General features: G+C 43.6%; 1 protein-coding gene across 2 annotated transcripts in view; it reads left to right on the plus strand.

Moving 5' to 3' along the window:
* Positions 1–19,138, plus strand: part of UBA6 (ubiquitin like modifier activating enzyme 6) — a 370,281-nt gene that overhangs the window by 337,031 nt on the left and 14,112 nt on the right. For both annotated transcript variants that reach the window (XM_029600749.1, XM_029600742.1), the window contains exon 29: positions 6,483–6,676. In XM_029600749.1, the coding sequence (XP_029456609.1) occupies positions 6,483–6,676 (194 nt within the window). The remainder of the gene's footprint in view (positions 1–6,482; positions 6,677–19,138) is intronic.

Consider the following 19,138-nt stretch of genomic DNA (forward strand, 5'->3'; position numbering starts at 1 on the left):
GTAGGAAAATATTACTGAGTAGACAGAGGAGTAAGAGCTATCCTGAACCAAGAGACGCTTTGGGCTGCATCAGTAGGGTGCGTGCTGCAGGGGATGAGGAGGCATGTCCAGTTCTGTGACTTGGAGTATGGTGACCCTGCGGGGTTTGTGGCCTGCACTTCTCCAAAGTAGGAGGCAGTGGTCTTTGTCACACTGACATGGAGGAAGGAGGAGGGACTCGCTCTTCTCCTTCCCACTGCACTGAATATGGGGTCAGCGACTGCTACATGACAAGCAGTTTCCGGTGCTTGTGCACCTTTTGAGAATGGCAGCCATTTTAGAGCTGCATGATTCAGTAGATAGAAGGGAGATGACTCCTGTATTAATCACTGCCCCCTCTGGTGAGGGGCAACTACCTTGGTCATTTCCGCTCAGAGTCCATTTGGGGAACATCTGGTCTTCTCTAAGAGCTCCTTTCCATGGTCTCTGCCTCTCCACTTTCATTGGGGTTCATATTGTTGTGGATCCAGGCTCTTCCTTAAAGCAGGGTGTAAATCTTGATGTGTCTTAACTCTCTGGTCTCCTCTCCAAAGGTGAACTAACCAACTAAGAAGCATGCTTGAGATAATTGGATTGGGATCTGGAGAAAGACAGTTTATTAAATCTGGAACCTCTTTGGGGTCCCCTAAATAGAGGCAATGGGTAATTTTAGGGGGAGGAGAGACAGTTTTCTTCAGGAGCAAGCACACTTTTTAATTCCCTCTTTTAATAAGAGTTTACCTCATATTGTTTGTGCCTTGGGATCTCTGGGCATATCAAATAGTCAAGGAGAAGAGAAAAGCAGAGTGGCAGGAGTTCGAGTTGACAGGCATAAGAAACCTCACTGTGGCTCTGTGTGCAAGGTGTGAACCTCCAAATGAACAGACCCCTTTTAAGGCCTCCCAGAGCACTTTTTAGAAATCTGTAATAGCTGTCCCCTTATATTACATGTTCACAAAGTTGGTTACTGAGGAATGGGTCCCTCAGGACACAAGCCTGAAGGAATTGGAAACCTGAGAGCTCTGCGTGTGAATGCATTTGTGTGTTTTTGTCACTAGGAATACTACTATTCCTGTGGATGAAGTTACGGAGTGCAAAATTGCTCAAGATTGAATGATCAAGTCCTAACTAGGGCATGTTGGCACTAGACTCAGCAACTCCAGGAGTATAGTGTGTACCTGGAGGAGGTGGACAACTTGCAGTGGGCACAGGGTTCTTGGAGGATGCTGCTTATGACTTTGTCCAGGCATTGGTGAAGAATGTGGCCACTCACATTTTACTTTGAGGAATAGGGTGGAAGATTCCAAGTCATCCAGACTTCTGGAGGATCGCGCTAAGGGTTCTTTTCAGACTTAACCAACTAGGGCCCATTTTAGGGAGTCAAAATATCATCCCAAGAGATCCTCAGTGTTGCAGCAGAGCCAGCCATTTCTTAGGTCACAGACCTTTCAAGTGGTCAAAAGAGATACAAAAGATGGAACCACTGGTAGAACTAGTAGAAACAGTTCCCAGTGAAAGCTTGATGGCCCTGTTTCCAGATGTTCTGGAGGCTCCTGGCATTGTACTAGCAGAGGAAGGTTCAAATCACTTTGGACAGGTGGATCCTGAATATCATCAGAGATGGTTACGCCTTGAAATTTTCCCACCTTATTTGATGCTTTTTTTTTTTTTTTTTTTTTTTGCTGTTCTCCATCACTCCCAACTAAAGAGACTGTTCAAGTGACTGTGGAGTGTCTGTCACTTGGGAGCAGGGACAAGGAAAGTATTCAGTTTATTTTGTTGTTCCCAAGAAGGAAGGTACCTTCCGGCCCATTTTAAATAGAAACATGACGGCAGAAAAAGACCGTATGGTCCTTCCAGTCTGCCCATCTGTCCAATTTTGGATGTGAAGCAGGTAAGCAGGGAAATGAGGCTGTCTCGATTCTGAGTGGGACCTATGAGGTCGGTCACGATGGTGGCGAAACGCTGTTTTTAATTTTACTGGCTTTGACAGAGGCCTATCTTCAAATCCCCATCCGGAAGAATAATCAAAGGATCACATTGCCTTCAGGGAGAATGATCAGAGGTTCAAGTTCAGAGCTTTGCCATTGGGGCTTTTTATAGCCCCCAGGACGTTCTCCAAAGTAATGGTTATAATGGTGGTAGTTTTATGCCAGGAGGGTGTTCCAGTTCATCCTTACCTAGACAATTGGATTATCAGGCAAACACATGGGAGGATAATCGGGCTTCCACTGCCAGACCAATACAGTTCTTGTAGGAGCTGGACTAGATGGTGAACTTTTCAAAGAACCAGCTGGAACCACTCAGTTTTTGGAATATCTGAGAGCCACTTTAAGACAAGAAATGGTCAAGTATATATGACTGCAGAAAGAATTCTCAAGATTCAGGATTAAGTATGTGACTTTGTTGCATCAGAGCTCCAGAGTATGGGACTACCTGCAAGTCTTGAATTTGATGGCAGTGACTCTGGACTTGGTGACCAGGGCAAGGACAAATATGGCCCTTGCAGAAATCTCTCCTGTCTGGTATTGCCTCAGACCCAGGTATATTCGACAAGGCTCCCACTTTCATCTTAGACAAAACAGTCTGTTCTGTTGGCTGGATTCAAAGAACATGGCAGCTTGAGTGGATCTGGAGACCCCATCATATGTGAAGGTAGGAACCACTGCCAGCCTTTTCAGTTGGGCAGCTCACTACTGGGATCACGTGGTGTAGGGACATGCAGTCCTCTAGAGGCCAGTTGGTCCATCAGTTGATTGGAAACGAGAGCCATAAGAGTTTATTCAGCTAGTTCAGGAAAAGCCATGCAAATCCTTTAGGCAATACAGTAGCAATGTATGAATCATCAAGGTGGAACCAGAAGCTCTCAAGTGGCCAGAGAAGTGGGTCTCCTTATTCTTTGGGCAAGACAGCACTTGCAGGTGCTGTTGGCAGCTCACATAGTAGAGCAAGAGAAAGTTGAGCGGATTTCTTGAGTCAACATACCCTGGATTAGGGAGAGTGGGAACTTTCAAAGATGGCTTTTGCCCTAATTGTGGCCAGGTAGGTAAGGCCTATTAAGGACCTAATAGCAACAAGGAGAAATTCCAAGGTGACAGGGTGTTCAGCCGCAGAAGAGAAGAATGTTCTGAGGGTCTGCATACCTTAACTCTGCCATGGCCTCTTCACAACCACTTTGTCTGTTTTTTATGACATCTTGTCGGGCAAGTCCTGCAGAAAATAGCCTGAGTATGGAAGTTAGTGATTCTGGTGGTGCTGGATTTGTCCAGATACCCTTACTTTGCAGATCTCATGAAAATCAAGGAAGGAGAGCCCCTAAGGTTTCCACAGAGTAGGAGTCTTCTGGTACGAGGCCCAGTAGTGTGTGGATCCAGCTCCATTTTGTCTTACAGCCTGTCTATTGACAGGTCTCATCTACCAAAGAGAGATTATTCCAATAAAGTGTTTTTATGCTTTTATGGGCCTGCAAGAGATCCACCTCCCTAGCTTATGTGACGGTGGCTGGGTGCTTCAGTTTCAGAGTTATAGGTTTGGGGGAGGTGGAGACACACATACATGGATTTCTTATGAAAACTGCTAACTTTACATTCCTTAACCATCCATAAAAAAATCACTTGTCAGCTTTGAAAAGTGGAAATGTAAAATATGTCCCGAAGGACCTATGATAACATAGTTTGGAGCTAGGTCTAGCTGTTCCACTATTATAAATGGTAGGGCCAAACACATAGAAACAAATCTCAATTCAAGGACATTTTACCATCTGATTAGCCTTGGTTCAATATGAACAGAGGCTTAATGTGTTTTCCCACCCTCTGGCAGCCTTGGGGGGGGGTGTGCTTATTTTTGGAGAGAACCCTTTGCTAGAGAATCATACTTGGTGACTACAATGAATTGCTTGTCTTTGAAGAAAGCAAGCCGTGTTTACCTCTTACAGATGTTCTCCGAATGCTCTCCAACCCCTCCCTTTTTAGAATTGTTTGCCCCCAGTGAAAGCTCTGTTCTTAGAAGTGAGAGTGGCAACAGGGGAACTGTGCATACTCAGAGATCTTTCAACTTTTTGTCAGAGCTGTGGAACGAATGTCTGTTCAGCAACAATCCTGGCCATGTAACCCATTTTTGGGTCTGAACTGCTGACTTCAGAAAACGCCTGTTACAGTTCAGCAACTTTATTGTACTGAGATTTGGACTTCAATAATTGGAATGACTTTGATTCTGCCATCTTGGCTGCCCTGTGCTGTGGATCACATGCTAATATATGCATTACTTGATTTGTTAGAACTTATGCAGTGTATTTAAAAAATGCTTCTTTGTGTAGAAGAAGAGCAGGCAGAATCCAGTTACAAATGTGATCCAACAGCAATAATATTTATTTATTTATTTATAGCTTTTCTATACTGATGTTCCTGTAAAAATGTACATATCACAACGGTTTACAATGCAACAAAAACGTTCGCTCAGGGCGATACAAAGTGCAGAGGTGGCTAATAACAGTAAAACGGGTCATAACATAACATATTTTTTATATGATAACTCAATGCCGATCATCTCAGAACAGGTGAGATGAAAACTGGATAAAACAACGGAGATAATAAACTGGACGGAATTTGAATGGAAAGCTTACTTGTGAAAGAGAAGTTGCAGGTGAGGGAAGATTACATGTCCGGAAAGGCTTGGCTGAATAGCCAAGTTTTCTTAAGTTTTTTTTTTTAAAGCAGATGTGCAAGGTTCTTGTCTGAGATCCGGGGGTAACGCATTCCATTGATGGGGTCCTGCTGTCGATAAGGCAATAGTGTGTGACTACGCCAATACCAACTATTCTTGGATGTTAGTCATTTGTTAGTCTTTCTAGCTACCTTAGCAAATGTTTCTAAATAAATTATGCATGTATGGACTTCCCTTTTCAAGTAAGAAAATATTCCATTGATTTGACACTTTAACATCACCATAATCCATGCCTTCCTTTCTGGGCACATTACTAACCCTTATCTGCACCCTCCCACTTTAGACTATTATAAATAGCCTGCTCCTCTCAGGCCTCCCAAGGAACCATTTGTCTCCATTACACACACTTTAAAATTCAGCTGCACAACTCATCTTTCTCCATTGTTATCATGGGCATATCGCGCTCCTCCTCATCTGCTTCTGTGTATAGTTCAAGCTGCTTCCGCTCAACTACATATGCATTCACTCTGCAATGCCTCATGTGTTTTTTTTTCCTTTGTCTTCTGCTACACTTCTCCTCTCAAAATCCCTTCATTAGGTAAGCTGATCTTATCTATGTTCTCCTCTATATTCCATCTTGCTCCATTATCTGACTGGAGTAGCCATCGTGGATTGATGCATCATTTTCCCTCTCTGGCCATGATTGAAATCCTGCCTGTAAAAAACACATTTTTGAGGTTATTTTGACATTTTAAATCCTGGTTGCATAGTTTTGTTGATTTTAACGATGTTTACTATAGTAAAATCTTTCCAAACATCTCTTGCTCTTCCATGCATTTTTACAAGATTGTAAGCTCCATGGAGCAGGGATGGTCTGTTATGTGTGTCTATACAGTGCTGCATGTATTTGGTAGTGCCTTAGACGGAATTAGTAGTAAGTTATCCCTTAGTAAGTGGCACAGTGAGTAATGAGAGGAAGAGGACTTGGAAAGAGAATATAAGAAAGATGGATGTTCAATTTCTGATGAGGTAGACATCGGCATGGCTCATTTGGCTCCTGTATATTAACCAACACTTAAGTTTCAAGAACAATACTAGTATCTTGCTGCTTCAATTTTTACCTGTGCCGTGGCTTTGGCTTCCGTTTTTCCCAAACATACCTTATCAAAGATGGTTCTTTTCAGCATTTAGATATTTGAGTATCCCAGTTAAATGAGGAAATGATTTTAATATACTGCACTGATGCCAGTGAATCTGTTTGCTGTTTTATTTGCTGTAATAGGGTGTTTGTCTCTGGTGGCCTATTGCTGCTAATTATTTTCACTCTCCAAAGCAGGCCATGCTAGTGAACCTATTTCCCAAGTCTTAAAAGATGCCAGAAAAAGACTTGTGCACATTCATGGACTTCAACAGCTGAGTAGTAACCATATTAGGTTGCTAGGATTCTTTTTTTTCTTTTTTTTAAGCTATGGTTATGAATTTGAATGGACTCTGTCAACAAACTTGTGTGTAGAATTACAGTAAGATACCTGAGAGAACAAACATTGTCATAACAATTATTGGTGCTCCTTGTTTACTATAACAGCATGTTGATTGCATTTGGTTCTTTCTAGTCTAGCTTGCTGTTAAAGTGGGTTATCTCATTTAGTTGCTTCAATGACTTATTTGCCCAACCCAAAATGGCGCCAAGCAACAGAAGGTCAGACCCCACTGTGGATAAAATACTAATTCTAATATAATATGCTTCACACCCTGAATGAGTGAGATAATGTACTGGTGTTTTTGTTGGTTTTCCTGGGTAGGCGACTTACAGATGACACCACTGCTGTTTGAAAAAGATGACGACACCAATGGACATATTGATTTCATCACTGCTGCTTCCAATCTAAGAGCCAAGATGTACAACATTGAACCAGCAGACAGGCTCAAAACAAAGCGAATCGCTGGGAAAATTATTCCTGCCATAGCAACCTCCACTGCTGCTGTATCTGGTTTGGTAAGCTCTGTTATCAAAACTCATGCTCATTTTTCTTCCAAATTAAATGACTGGATTGACCTTGTTGGAAAGACTGTGACGAAGAAAATAAAATGTGCATGACTCCTGGGTAGAATATCAAGTAAAGGATAAAACAATTTGATTGTGTATTCAATTTTTTTGTGAGCCTAGCAGTTTCCTCCTGCTCCTTTTGGGCTTCCAGCTTGGTTGGATCCAGGGCTTGGATCTGGTACCATGGGCCTTAATTCACAACTACCTAGGGAACTTTTTATCCTATTTTATATCCCTGCCCAACTCTGTTTACTTTTTTTTTAATTGGCCTTTCTCATTTTTCTTTCAGCTCATTTGGAATCTGAGCTGGAATCTGGCACCATGAGCCTTTGCTCACGAGTACCCAGAAATTTCTCTGTTTAATAGACCCCCTTCCCTGAGCTGTCCTTTGGTCTTGAGGCTTTGAGCCATGCATCAAGGTTCCTTCCAGAGCCCCAATATCATGAGCTCTAAATATAGCCATTAGGTGTCACCCCTAACAATGTTGTGGCTCCCAACCCCTCCAGCCTAGACGTTGCCCTTTCTCCCCGGCCCAAATATACATAAATTGGACATACTACATACATTTTCAGTCTTTGCAATGTTCATGCTTGCATACAGCTGGGTCTACAAAAAATGACTCCATAGCTTAATTATACAAAAAAAACACATTTTATTAAAAATACTCAATTTTAGAAAAATTTTGTTGGCTCCTCTCTTGTGGTGTAGTTCTCAAATGGTAGTTGCTGGACCCCATTCAACATCATTTGGGGCTTTTTCTTTCTAGGGCTGATGCTGCCTGGCTGGTTCCTTCATCAGAGAACCAGCTTGTCATAGTGCAACTATAAATGGGGGAGAAAAAACAAATAGAATTCTGTAGAGTTATATTTCAATCACAAAGCAAAACAGAATCCAGAAGATGAAAAACAAGAGTGTAGGCTGCATATACAGCTCTGTATCTAAAAGGACCATCTTTTCATAGAAGGTCATAGTCCAGGGGAAGCACACGTCATCTGGTTGAAAACTTGGCCTGGAGGAATAAGGCCCTTTATTAAGGAAATTGCATGATCTGTCTACAGAAATGTAGATGATAAAAATGCTGAAGAAAGAGCTGGAAGCAGTTACATATATGTACATAACTGAGAAAGATAAGATGTAGAAAAGAGAAAATAGACAATGTAACAAAAGGCAGGACTGGTTATAGCTATTTCAGAATTAAAATTTTGAATACACAGTGTTTTTCTTCATATACAACAGTAACCTGCATCCAAAACAATATAGGGTAATTGGAAGGACAGCAGAGTGCACAGTCTGGTACAAAGGATAGAGATATGAGTAAAAGGCATACAGTTTTAAAAATCTACACTTTGCCTGCTACACCAGTATGCCTGACAGATAGGACTTAAAAGCACACTAAAACTACCATGTAGGAAAATGATAGACATGCGAAGAAAGTTATTCCTAAGGTAAGAGGACACAAATGACCACAGCTCATCTCCTGGATTGACATCCCTCCTGAGGCCCTCTAACCAATGAGGAACCCTGGAATTGTTAAACGTTCTGCCCCACGGAGGCTGAATGTCATAAAATCAGAAACATAACTGAAGGCCTAGCTAAGATGACAAAATACAAATCCCTATTACTGCTCATTCTCAACATCTTAGGATATCTCAATGTATGAGCCCCAAAATATTGCACCCAAACTTTCTTAAGCTTGAAGGGAGGAATATCCTAGAAACACAGAAAAATGAAAGCAGAAAAAGACCATATAGCTTAGGCAATCTGACCATCCATCCAGTTAATTTAGCATTATAATTTTCATTCTCCGAGGACAAGCAGGATGGTAGCCCTCACACACTGGTGACATCAGATGGAGCCAGATGCGGAAAACTTGTCAGTTTCTAGAAACTTTGACTAGGCACACTGAGCATGCCCAGCAGGCCCAGTACCACGTGGGGGTCCTTCTTCAGTCTTCCGCAGAGCAGTGAGCCTCACAGTTTGGGCTCTAAAAACTTGACTTTTGACTTGTAAAAAAATGCTAGATTACCTTATACATGTTTTGGAGGCTGGCTTAAAAAAACAACTCCGTCAGAGTTCATCTTAGTGCAATTGGCGCATACCACCATGGTGTAGATGGTACGCCCATCTCTGTACATCCTATAATTGTACATGACATGCGGAGCCTGCTTCAACTGAAACCTCCCGCAAGGCCTCCTGCTTTGTCTTGGGACCTCAACGTGGTGTTAGCTCAGCTGATGACAGCTCCTATTGAGACGCTGTGCACCTGTGACCTGAAGTACCTGACCTGGAAGGTCATATTTTTGGTGGCAGTCTCTTCAGTGCACAGGGTCAGCGAGCTCCAGGCCTTAGTGAATTAGCCACCTTATACTAAGTTTTATCATGACAGGGTGGTATTGCGTACGCATCCTATGTTCCTGCCTAAGGTGGTGATTGAATTCTATCTTAATCAGTCAATCGTCCTGCCAGTATTCTTTCCCAGGCTCTATTCGCACCAAGGCAAAAGAGCACTGCACAGTTTGGATTGCAAGAGAGCCTTAGCCTTCTGTCTGGAGCATACAGAAGCCCATAAACTGTTCACCCATCTTTTTGTTTCTTTTGATAAGATTTGTTAGTCTGAACTCTGAGGTGAGCAAACTAATGGAATCACTGCTAAAACAGAGGATAGTGCAATTTTTGGAATCTGATGGATTGCAAGATCCTAGGCAGCATGGTTTTACCAGAGGTAAATCTTGTCAGATGAATCTTATCAGTTGCTTTGATTGGGTGATCAGAGAGTTGGATCAAGGGAAAGCCTAGATGTAGTGTACTTGAATTTCAACAAGGCCTTTGACACAGTTCCACACAAAAGACATAAATAAATTGAGCACCTTTGGTATGGAACCTAGAGTGGGTTAGAAATTAGCTGAGCGGGAGGTTGACAGAGTAGTGGTAAATGGAGTTTTCTCTGAGGAGGGAGGTGTTACTAGCAGTGTGTCTCCTTGGACTGATTCTTTTCAACATTTTTGTGAGGGACATAATAGAAGGATCGTTGGGAAAAGTTTGTCTTTTTGCCAGTGATGAAATCTGTAAAAAGGTAGACAGGCAGGAAGGTATGGAAAACATGAGGGATCTAGCAAACCTCAAGGAAGGATCTAAGGTCTGGCAGCTAATGTTTAATGCTAAGAATGCAGAGTAATGCATTTAGGGTGCAAAACCCTAAGGGAAAGCTGCAGTATTGGAGGTGAAATTCTTCTGAACACAGAGTGGGATCTGGGGGTGATAGTATCTGATGATCTTAAGGTGGCCAAGCAGATGTTTAAAGCAATGGTAAAAGCCAGAAAGATGCTTGGCTGCATAGGGAGAGGAATGGTCAGCAGAAAAAAAGAAGTGATATTGCTCCTGTATAGGTCCTTGGTGAGACTTCATTTGGAATACTATGTACAATTCTGGAGACAGCACCTTCAAAAGGATATAAACAGGATGGATCTTCATTTTAAAGCATATTTAGGATAGACTTAAAGATCTAACATGTATATCCTGGAGGAAAGGCAAGATGGGGGAGATATTCAAATTTCTTAGAGGTTTCCATGAGGTGAGCCTTTTTCATCAGAAAGGAGGCTCTAGAATGCGGGAGTCATGCGATGAGGTTGAGTAATCTTGGGAAATATTTCTTTACATAGAGGATAGTGAATGTATGGAACGGCCTCCCAGTAGAGTTGGTAGAAATAAAAACAGTATCTGAATTCAAGAAAGCATGAGATAAATACATGGAATCTCTAAGGAAGTGATAGGAATTATAATGCTAAATTAATTGGATGGATGGGCAGACTAGATGGGCCATACAGTTCTTTATGCCATCATGTTTCTAATAAATATGCCTACATGCTAGTAAAACACCTCACCCCGTCACACACACAGAAACAACCTTCAACAAATATAGAATAAAAGGCCATAAATTATAAATGTGGAGATAAAAACGAGAATGGAAACTCCAAAACGTCTCTCTGTATGTAGTGCAAGGCTAGAGAACTAAAAACAGATATAGATTTCCTCCTAAACCAAGCAAACTTAAACAAAAAGAAAAGCACATTCCCAAAACTGACAATTATGGCGCTTGCGGCCCGACACTCCCTCTCCATGTCCCCATCGTACTTCATCTCTGTTACTCCCATTCAATCATCCCATCACCTTTACATTACTGTCCAGCATTCCTGACCCCCCCCCCCCTGCATAATCTTCCTTATGCTCCCTGCCACCCTTCCTCCCTTCTCCCCCTCCCTGCCCAGCTACCCTGAACCTCTCTCTCCCATCCCTACCTGATCGGCAGCCCCCACGCTCCCTCTCTCTTCCATTCTGTCCAACATCATCAATCACCTTTCCCCCCACCCCCTACAGGGTGTAGAGAGCAAGAGCAGCATCACTTCCAAGCCTGGTGGAGGAAGATAAAGTCTGGTCCCCCGTTGAGTCCAGAAGAGGAGGAGATGGCGATGTCTTGCTCAGGTTTGGGTGAAGGAAACAGCCTCCTGTCAGGCCCAATAAAGGAGAAGTCAACCAATTCCCAACTGGACTGATGAGAGATCAGCCTCCTACTGGCCCTGCAACACACCTCCCAGGACCTTGCAAGACACTTGACATACCTGTATACAACCATTGATCTAGTGGTCCAACAGACTCTCTCACAGGCTTATTTCTTTTGATGTACATGAAAACCTTTTTAATTTGTCTCTAAGGCAAGTTATTAAATTCTTTCTTGACTTGCCTCATTACTATTTTATACTAACACACCTGAGCTTATGTTCTTTCTTATTCTCTTTAGGAGCTGCCTTCCATTATAGTCCAACCTTTTTAATACATCGAATACATTTTATTTGGGCTTCTAAGATTGTTTGAAAATACCACGTTCAAGTCTCTTGCAAGCATTTAACTCTTGCAACCTCTGCTTTTATTTTTCTAACTCATTTCTTCAGTTTATGGTAGCCTCCCTTGTTAACATTAAATGCTTTTGAAGTAATTTTAATTAATATCCTCTTTGCGGTGATTTTCAAATTTGATTACATTATCACTATTTACTCTTATACCAGGTCCTGTGTTCCACTGACAACTAGATCTAAAGTAGTTCCCTTCTGTGTTCTTCATGAAGCAGTCATTCATGGCATCTAGAAATTTTATCTCCTATCATGTCAGGATGAGATATTTACTCATTCAGTATTCGGGTAATTGAAATAGCAGTAGAACTGAGGAATTGCAGATGCACCTTGTAAAACTAGGAGTCTGGTCATCTAAATGACAGGTGAAATTTAATATGAACAAGTGTTAAATTATGCACAAAGGAAGAAAAAGATTCCACCTAAATGCTGGGTTCCATATTTGAAATCGCCATCCAAGAAAAGGATGTCTGAATCCTTGTGGACAGTACATTGACATCCTCAGCTCAGTGTGCTGTGGTTATTTAAAAAAAGCAAATAAAATGTTAGAAATTATTTGGAGAGGAATGGAGACTATCAAAATTGTCTATATTTGTGTTCCTCAGTTCCTAACAAATCTAAAATCCTCTTGTACCATTGTCTCGTCCACACTTAGAGACTCTGGAGTTTAACCTGCTTCTTGAGTTCTATATGTGGAACTGTACACATTTCTAAGAATGATATCCTGGAGGTTCTGGATTTGTGTCTCACCTAAAAGCCTAAAATTGAATATAGGAACCTCCGCGCCCCCCCCCCCCCCCCCCCCCCCCCCCCCCCCCCCGCACTTTCAAATGTCATTGGTACCCAGATGTGCCATGGCAGCCAACTCCTCCCCAGCACCCTCTAAAATCCTTTCTAGGTGATGTGTAAGTTCTGCCGCCACCTTCGCTCCAGGTAGGCAAGTTACCAAGCAATCCTCATACCCACCAACCCCACAATTATCTGCATTTCTAATAATTGGGTCCTATCCCTTCCCTCCTGGCAAGAAGACCCTCTGTGCAAGAGGATAAGTCATGACTTTTCAAAACATGCTGAAGTGTTTATGTATGTGCCAATCTAGATGCATACGATTAAAGCATACTGTTCATTCCTTTGATATCTTTATTACTCTCATTCTAGAACACAGATACAGACATAAGGTCTGAATAATCTCATTTAAAAATTCTTTGGTATTTTTCTTGTGGTGGCCTAGTCCAGATGGTTTCCCGATACACCACAAGGGGTCTTGAAGATCTAGCAATTATTGTGTTTTAAGTGTTTAGTTCTTAGTGAACTAGGACAAACAGAAATCTGATCTGGTGGTATGTTCACGTTCACTCTGTATGAGATGGAATCTATATATGAGTGGAAATCCTGACTTGTGTAACTTGCTGATATAGGTGGTGTCAGTTATGCCATGTAAGTGGCTGAAGTTGAACACCAGTTATCAGATTGTGAATATTAAAAACATCGAGAAGCTGATCCTACAGGTGATTTGCAGCAAGAGAGAGATTTGTTAGAATTTGAAAAGGAGAAAGGATATCTTACCAACAGAGAAATTTTTTTTTTACATGTCTGACAGCCTTGAATTCTGGTATTGCATAATCTTCCAAAAATACACATTCTTCTTAGGGCATCCACAAATGGTTGTTTTCGAACCTCTTTCCATTTATATTGATAAATTGTTAAAATCTCGTGTTCCTCAAATGTGCTCATATTTCTCTGATTCATAGCAACAATGAATCTCTGCTTCAAACATTTTATCTGTTATCGGTTGTTGGGTTTTTTTTTTGGTCACCCTGGACACTGAATTTTTATATACAAAAATACCACAACAGGCAGCATTTGATATTCAGAAAGTTTTACACATTTGTACAGTTCTAGCTCTGACACCTGTGACATTTGTTTCTTTGGTACATTTGACTTTAAGAATTATTTTATCATTTTTCAATTCTTTTTATTTAAAGGGCATCATCATAAGCAGTGGTTCTCAACCTTTTTTCTGTCGGGACACACCTGACAGATGGTTCTCACATGCGTGACACACTGACCCATGATCGTCACGGGGCTAGATGTAAAAGTACAGTTTGCATCCACGGGAACCCCCCTGACCCACAATAATGGATGTAAAGCAAAATTATGACATTCCCCATACAACTCACCCTACAAAAAAGATATTCTGGTTCTGGTGTCATCGCAGTAACAGCAACTCAAACTCCTTCTACTTCCAGGCTCAATAGCCCTACTTATGAAAAGACAGCAGTTTACCACCAATGCATGTCCTCTTGAGAAAACACAACAAAGACTGATAAAACGCTTACATGCTAATAAAATATCTCATCTCGGTAACAGACACAGAACCGACCTAACATACTCCCAGGATCTGTAGTAATGCACATAAACTAATCCGCACACAGTTACACCTGTATTATGAAATACACTCAAACAGGAGCAACCCTATCTATGAAAAGGCAACACTACAAATATTAAATCAGGCCCTAAAAACCAATACACCTCTTATTAGGAAAACAGAACTAGCAAGCTGCTATAGATCCCCACACAGAAATAATTGTAGAACTATACTAATAAGCAGAATAAATGTTTCAAAACAGCTATGAACAGAATAACATCCAACAATTAAAAACTCATAAAAACTATTAAAAATTCTCCAAACACCAATAAAATATTTCAAAAAAAGCAGACACATCACATAATATTAAATAATTAAAATGGCAGTCAATCAAGAAAAATAAACTTAAAAAGCCACCTTTACTTACCCCCTCCAGCAGCTCTCCTACTCCTCTTCCATGCAGGCCATAGCACACAGCAGAAGCAGCAGTAGAGGCTAAGCCAGGGGTCAGGAACCTTTTTGGCTGAGAGAGCCATGAACGCCACATATTTTAAAATGTAATTCCATGAGAGCCATACAATATGTTTAAAACTAAATACAAGTAAATGTGTGCATTTTATGTAAGATCACACTTTTAAAGTACAATAAGTCTCTGAAAATATTACACCAGGCCTTAAGACACCAATACATCTCCTATTAGGAAAACGGACCAAGTCAGGCTGCTATAGAGTGTTACACAGAAACTACACGCCAGCAGAAAACCTCACCTGAATCACGTGCTGTCCCTCACCTAACATAGAATAAAGAGACCAAAACGCATAACAAGAAGCATGCAGAAAAAACTGAATTGGAAACTGCAACAAGCCAGAGTCTCTGTATGCAGTGTAACAAAGGAAAAAAGAAACATCACCTATCCTTATAAAACATATCAAGAAATATAAAATCATCAGCAGTAAAACTGTACTAACAAAAAGAACATATTTCGAAACAGCTGATGAGTGGAATATCCAATAATTAAAAACTCATAAAACATTTCCAGATACCAACAAAATATTTCAAAATAGCAGACACAAAGACCCAGTAATGAAAAATAATAAGGATACAAAACTTTTTTTGCTCTGCATACCTGGGAACGTTTGATATCCTGGTGTCCTGAGATTGTTCTGAATTAGCAGGAGGCGGGGTGGTTTGCTTGGAACTTTCTCCTCTCTCAGTCACATACCAGCGCTCTCTCTCACACTGGCTCTCAATGACACACCTATACACACATGCTCTCAGTACTCACATATACACATGTTTTTTCTCTCTCACTTATATAGGCTCTTAATTACACATTTACACACATGCTGTCTATCTTTTCACGTTTACACACACACACAGGCTTTCAATCACATAAATACATGCTGTCTTTTTCTCTCACACACAGACTCTCATTCACATGCTTACAAACATGTCCTCTCTTTCTCTCATTTACACACAGGCTCTCAATCACATACTCACATGCTCCCTCACCTAAATCAGCTCTCAATCACACACAGACACACATGGTCTCTCTCTCTCATTTAAACACAGGCTCTCAATCACATACTCACTTGCTCCATCACCTAAACCAGCTCTCAATCACACACAGACACACATGATCTCTCTTACATATACACACAGGCTCTTAATCATACATACACATGATTTCTCTCACACACAAAGGATCTCAATCATACACACATACTCTTTCACACAAACAGGTTTTCAATCACAAACTTACACATACAGGTTCCCAATGGTAAACTTATATTCATGCTCTCTCTCTCATAGGCAGGCTCTCAATCACAGACATATTCTCTTTCACATATACAGGCTCTCAATCATTCACATACATGCAATCTCTCACTCACACACACAGGATCTCAAACACACATGCTTGCTCGCTCATTCACTCTCTCTCCCCCACCTCCACCCCGGGAACCCGCAGCAGCAGCCTCCTCCCAACGCTAACCTCCTTCATTTTCAGCCCTCGCGGAGGAGGAGTCCCATCGGCCGCGGTTGAAGCTCTTCATTTTCCTCCGAGCCGCGCTGCAGTCTTCTTTTCGTCGGACCAACGCAGACCACACTAGCGTGGCCTCTTCTTGCCATGCACGCACCCGATGCTCTCCACTTCCTCTTCCGGGCCGCGGGGGGGGGGGGCGGGAAGAAGAGACCACACGGTCTCTTCTTCCCGCGCACGCACCTGATGCTCTCCACTTCCTCTTCCGGGCCGCGGGGGGGGGGGGGGGGGGCGGCGGGAAGAAGAGAGCATGCCGGTGCCGCCAACTCCAGCTATTCTGCCACGTTCCGCCCGGGCTGACAGCATTTTAAGCCAGGGCGGAAGAGGACCGGGGAGCAGCTGGGTCAGTGGGGGACTGGAAAGTGTGGCGACACTTGTCTGCGAGCCAGATGCAGCCCTCAAAAGAGTCATATCTGGCTCGCGAGCCATGGGTTCCCGACCCCTGGGCTAAGCTCTATACTCATGATCCTCTTCCTTAGTCCCATGTCTCTCACACACACACCATACTAGTCATGCCCCCATGACCAGTCTTTGACACACACACCAGTCACCTTCCTGAACAGATTCTCTCATGCCATACACACACACACACACACAGGCTTCTCACTCCCATGTTCTACTTACATATACGGGCTTCTCACTCTCATAATCACTTTCTCTGTCTCACACACACACACACACACACACACACCCTCACCAGTCTCTCACTCCCATGCTTGTTCTCTCCACATGCACAGGCTTCTCATTCCCATAATCACTTTCTCTCTGTTACACACACATACACACACACACACCAATCTCTCTCTCATTTCCATGCTCGCTCTCCACTGCACAGGCTTCTCATTCCCTGAATCACATTCTTTCTCTCACATTCACACACACCAGTCTCTTTCTCTCACACACACAGTCACCTTACCAACCAGTCTCTCGCTCATGCATGCACACACACACACAGGCTTCCCACTCCCATGCTCTCTCTCACATAATCAGGCTTTTCACTCCCATGCTTTTTCACCCCCCCCCCCCCCACAACACCAGGCTTCTTACTCCCATGCTTTCTCACATACCCAGATTTCTCACTTCCATGCTTTTTCTCTCACAAACACACACACACACCAGTCACATCCCTGACTGTCTCACACTCTCACATACACATCAGTCATCTCCTTGAGCAGTCACTTTCATTGTCTCTCTCTTTCTCTCATTCACTTCCTCCACCCCCCGAGCACAAATGGTAGCTGCAGCAGCCCCCTCCTCCAGCCCCCGCAGGCCAAGAAAGAAGAATCCCATCGGCCGCGGGAGGCTCATGGTGCTGTCTCCTTTCCGGCTGCTTCAATTGCTCGGGGGCCGATGCTGCTGCCGCTGCTACTTTTCCACGCGGCACGGGCCAGCTCATTCTCCTTCCCGCGCACCGCGTATCACTTCCTGTTCCGGGTCACGGGGGGGGGTGGCGCACGGGAAGAAAAAAAGGTCAGCCACGGGTGCCAGAGCTTCTTCTAGCGCCGCTGCCGTTGCCGCTGGGCTTGAACGTTCTGATAGCCCGGCGGCAACGGCAGCAGGGAAGAAAGAGCAGCGGGAGAGACCGGGAGCACGCGACACACCAGCCGGTGCTTGGCGACACACTAATGTGTCGCGACACACCGGTTGAGAATCGCTGATCATAAGGGTAGTGGCTAATGTGTAGGTTAATAGACAAAAAATGTTTGATTTTTGTAGTATTGGTAACATTAACAAAGTTTTAAAGTATCAAGATTAATGTGAAAAAGCACAATGTTTAGTATGAGGATAATGAGGTATCAGCAAGCCTGTGACGCACGCAGTATATGGCTATCATGTTCAGATTTCTTGATCATATTACCTCCTAATGGTCTCTAATTTTTTATATATTTTTAAGCAAATAAAAATCTTGAAAGTTCAGTTGTATTTTCTACTGTAATTAAAATGCCCCCATTTCTTCAAACTTGATATCAGAAAAATACTGACAATGCATCCTAACATAGTTATCTGACAAGTCATGGGCATAGCGTCCATAGGGGCGGATTTTAAAAGGCGCGCGAATAGCCTACTTTTGTTTGCGCTCCAGGCGCTGGATTTTAGTAGATACGCGCGGAGCCGCGCGTATCCACTAAAATCCTGGATCGGCGCGCGCAAGGCTATGAATTTTGTATAGCCGGCGCGCGCCAAGCCGCGCAGCCTACCCCGTTCCCTCCAAGGCCGCTCCGAAATCGGAGCGGCCTCGGAGGGAACTTTCCTTTGCCCTCCCCTCACCTTCCCCTCCCTTCCCCTACCTAACCCACCCGCCCGGCCCTGTCTAAAACCCCCCCTTACCTTTGTTGGGGGATTTACGCCTCCCAGAGGCGTAAATCCCCTCCCAGAGGGAGGCGTAAATCCCCGCGCGCCAGCGGGCCTCCTGCGCACCGGGCCGCGACCTGGGGGCGGGTACGGAGGGCGCGGCCACGCCCCCCGTACCCGCCCCCAAAACGCTACCGACACGCCCCCGAAACGCCGCGAGGACCGGGCCCGCCCCCCTCCGAGAACCCCGGGACTTACGCGAGTCCCAGGGCTCTGCGCGCGCCGGGAGGCCTATGTAAAATAGGCTTCCCGGCGCGCAGGGCCCTGCTCGCGTAAATCCGCCCGGTTTTGGGCGGATTTACGCGAGCAGGGCTCTGAAAATCCGCCCCATAATGCACAGACACCAGCAACTTGGGAAGCTATTGCATCTTCTCTGGCTCTCCCTGCTGAACAATAAGTATGCTGCCCGCCCTTCTGTTCCCTCTAAGTTGCACGTGTATACAACTTTTCCCATGGGCACACATAGCTCCTTCACCCCTCAGTGCAGGAAGCCTGACAGGGCCATGGCGCAGCCCATCCCATTATGGCCTGAAGTGAGAAAGAGATTGGGGCCATGGTGGCGCCCATTCTACCATGGCCCGAAGTGAGGAAAAGGCCGGCAGGGCCATGGTAGAACCCATCCCACCTTGGCCCAAAGCAAAGAAGAGGCAATATGTGTGTGCATGTGTATATTTGTGTGAGAACTTGTGAGCCTATGTGCGTGTCTGGGTGAGAGCCGGTATGGGTGTCTGCGTGAGAGCATATGT

This window comes from Rhinatrema bivittatum, chromosome 1, assembly GCF_901001135.1.
Source record: "Rhinatrema bivittatum chromosome 1, aRhiBiv1.1, whole genome shotgun sequence".
NCBI lineage: Eukaryota > Metazoa > Chordata > Amphibia > Gymnophiona > Rhinatrematidae > Rhinatrema > Rhinatrema bivittatum.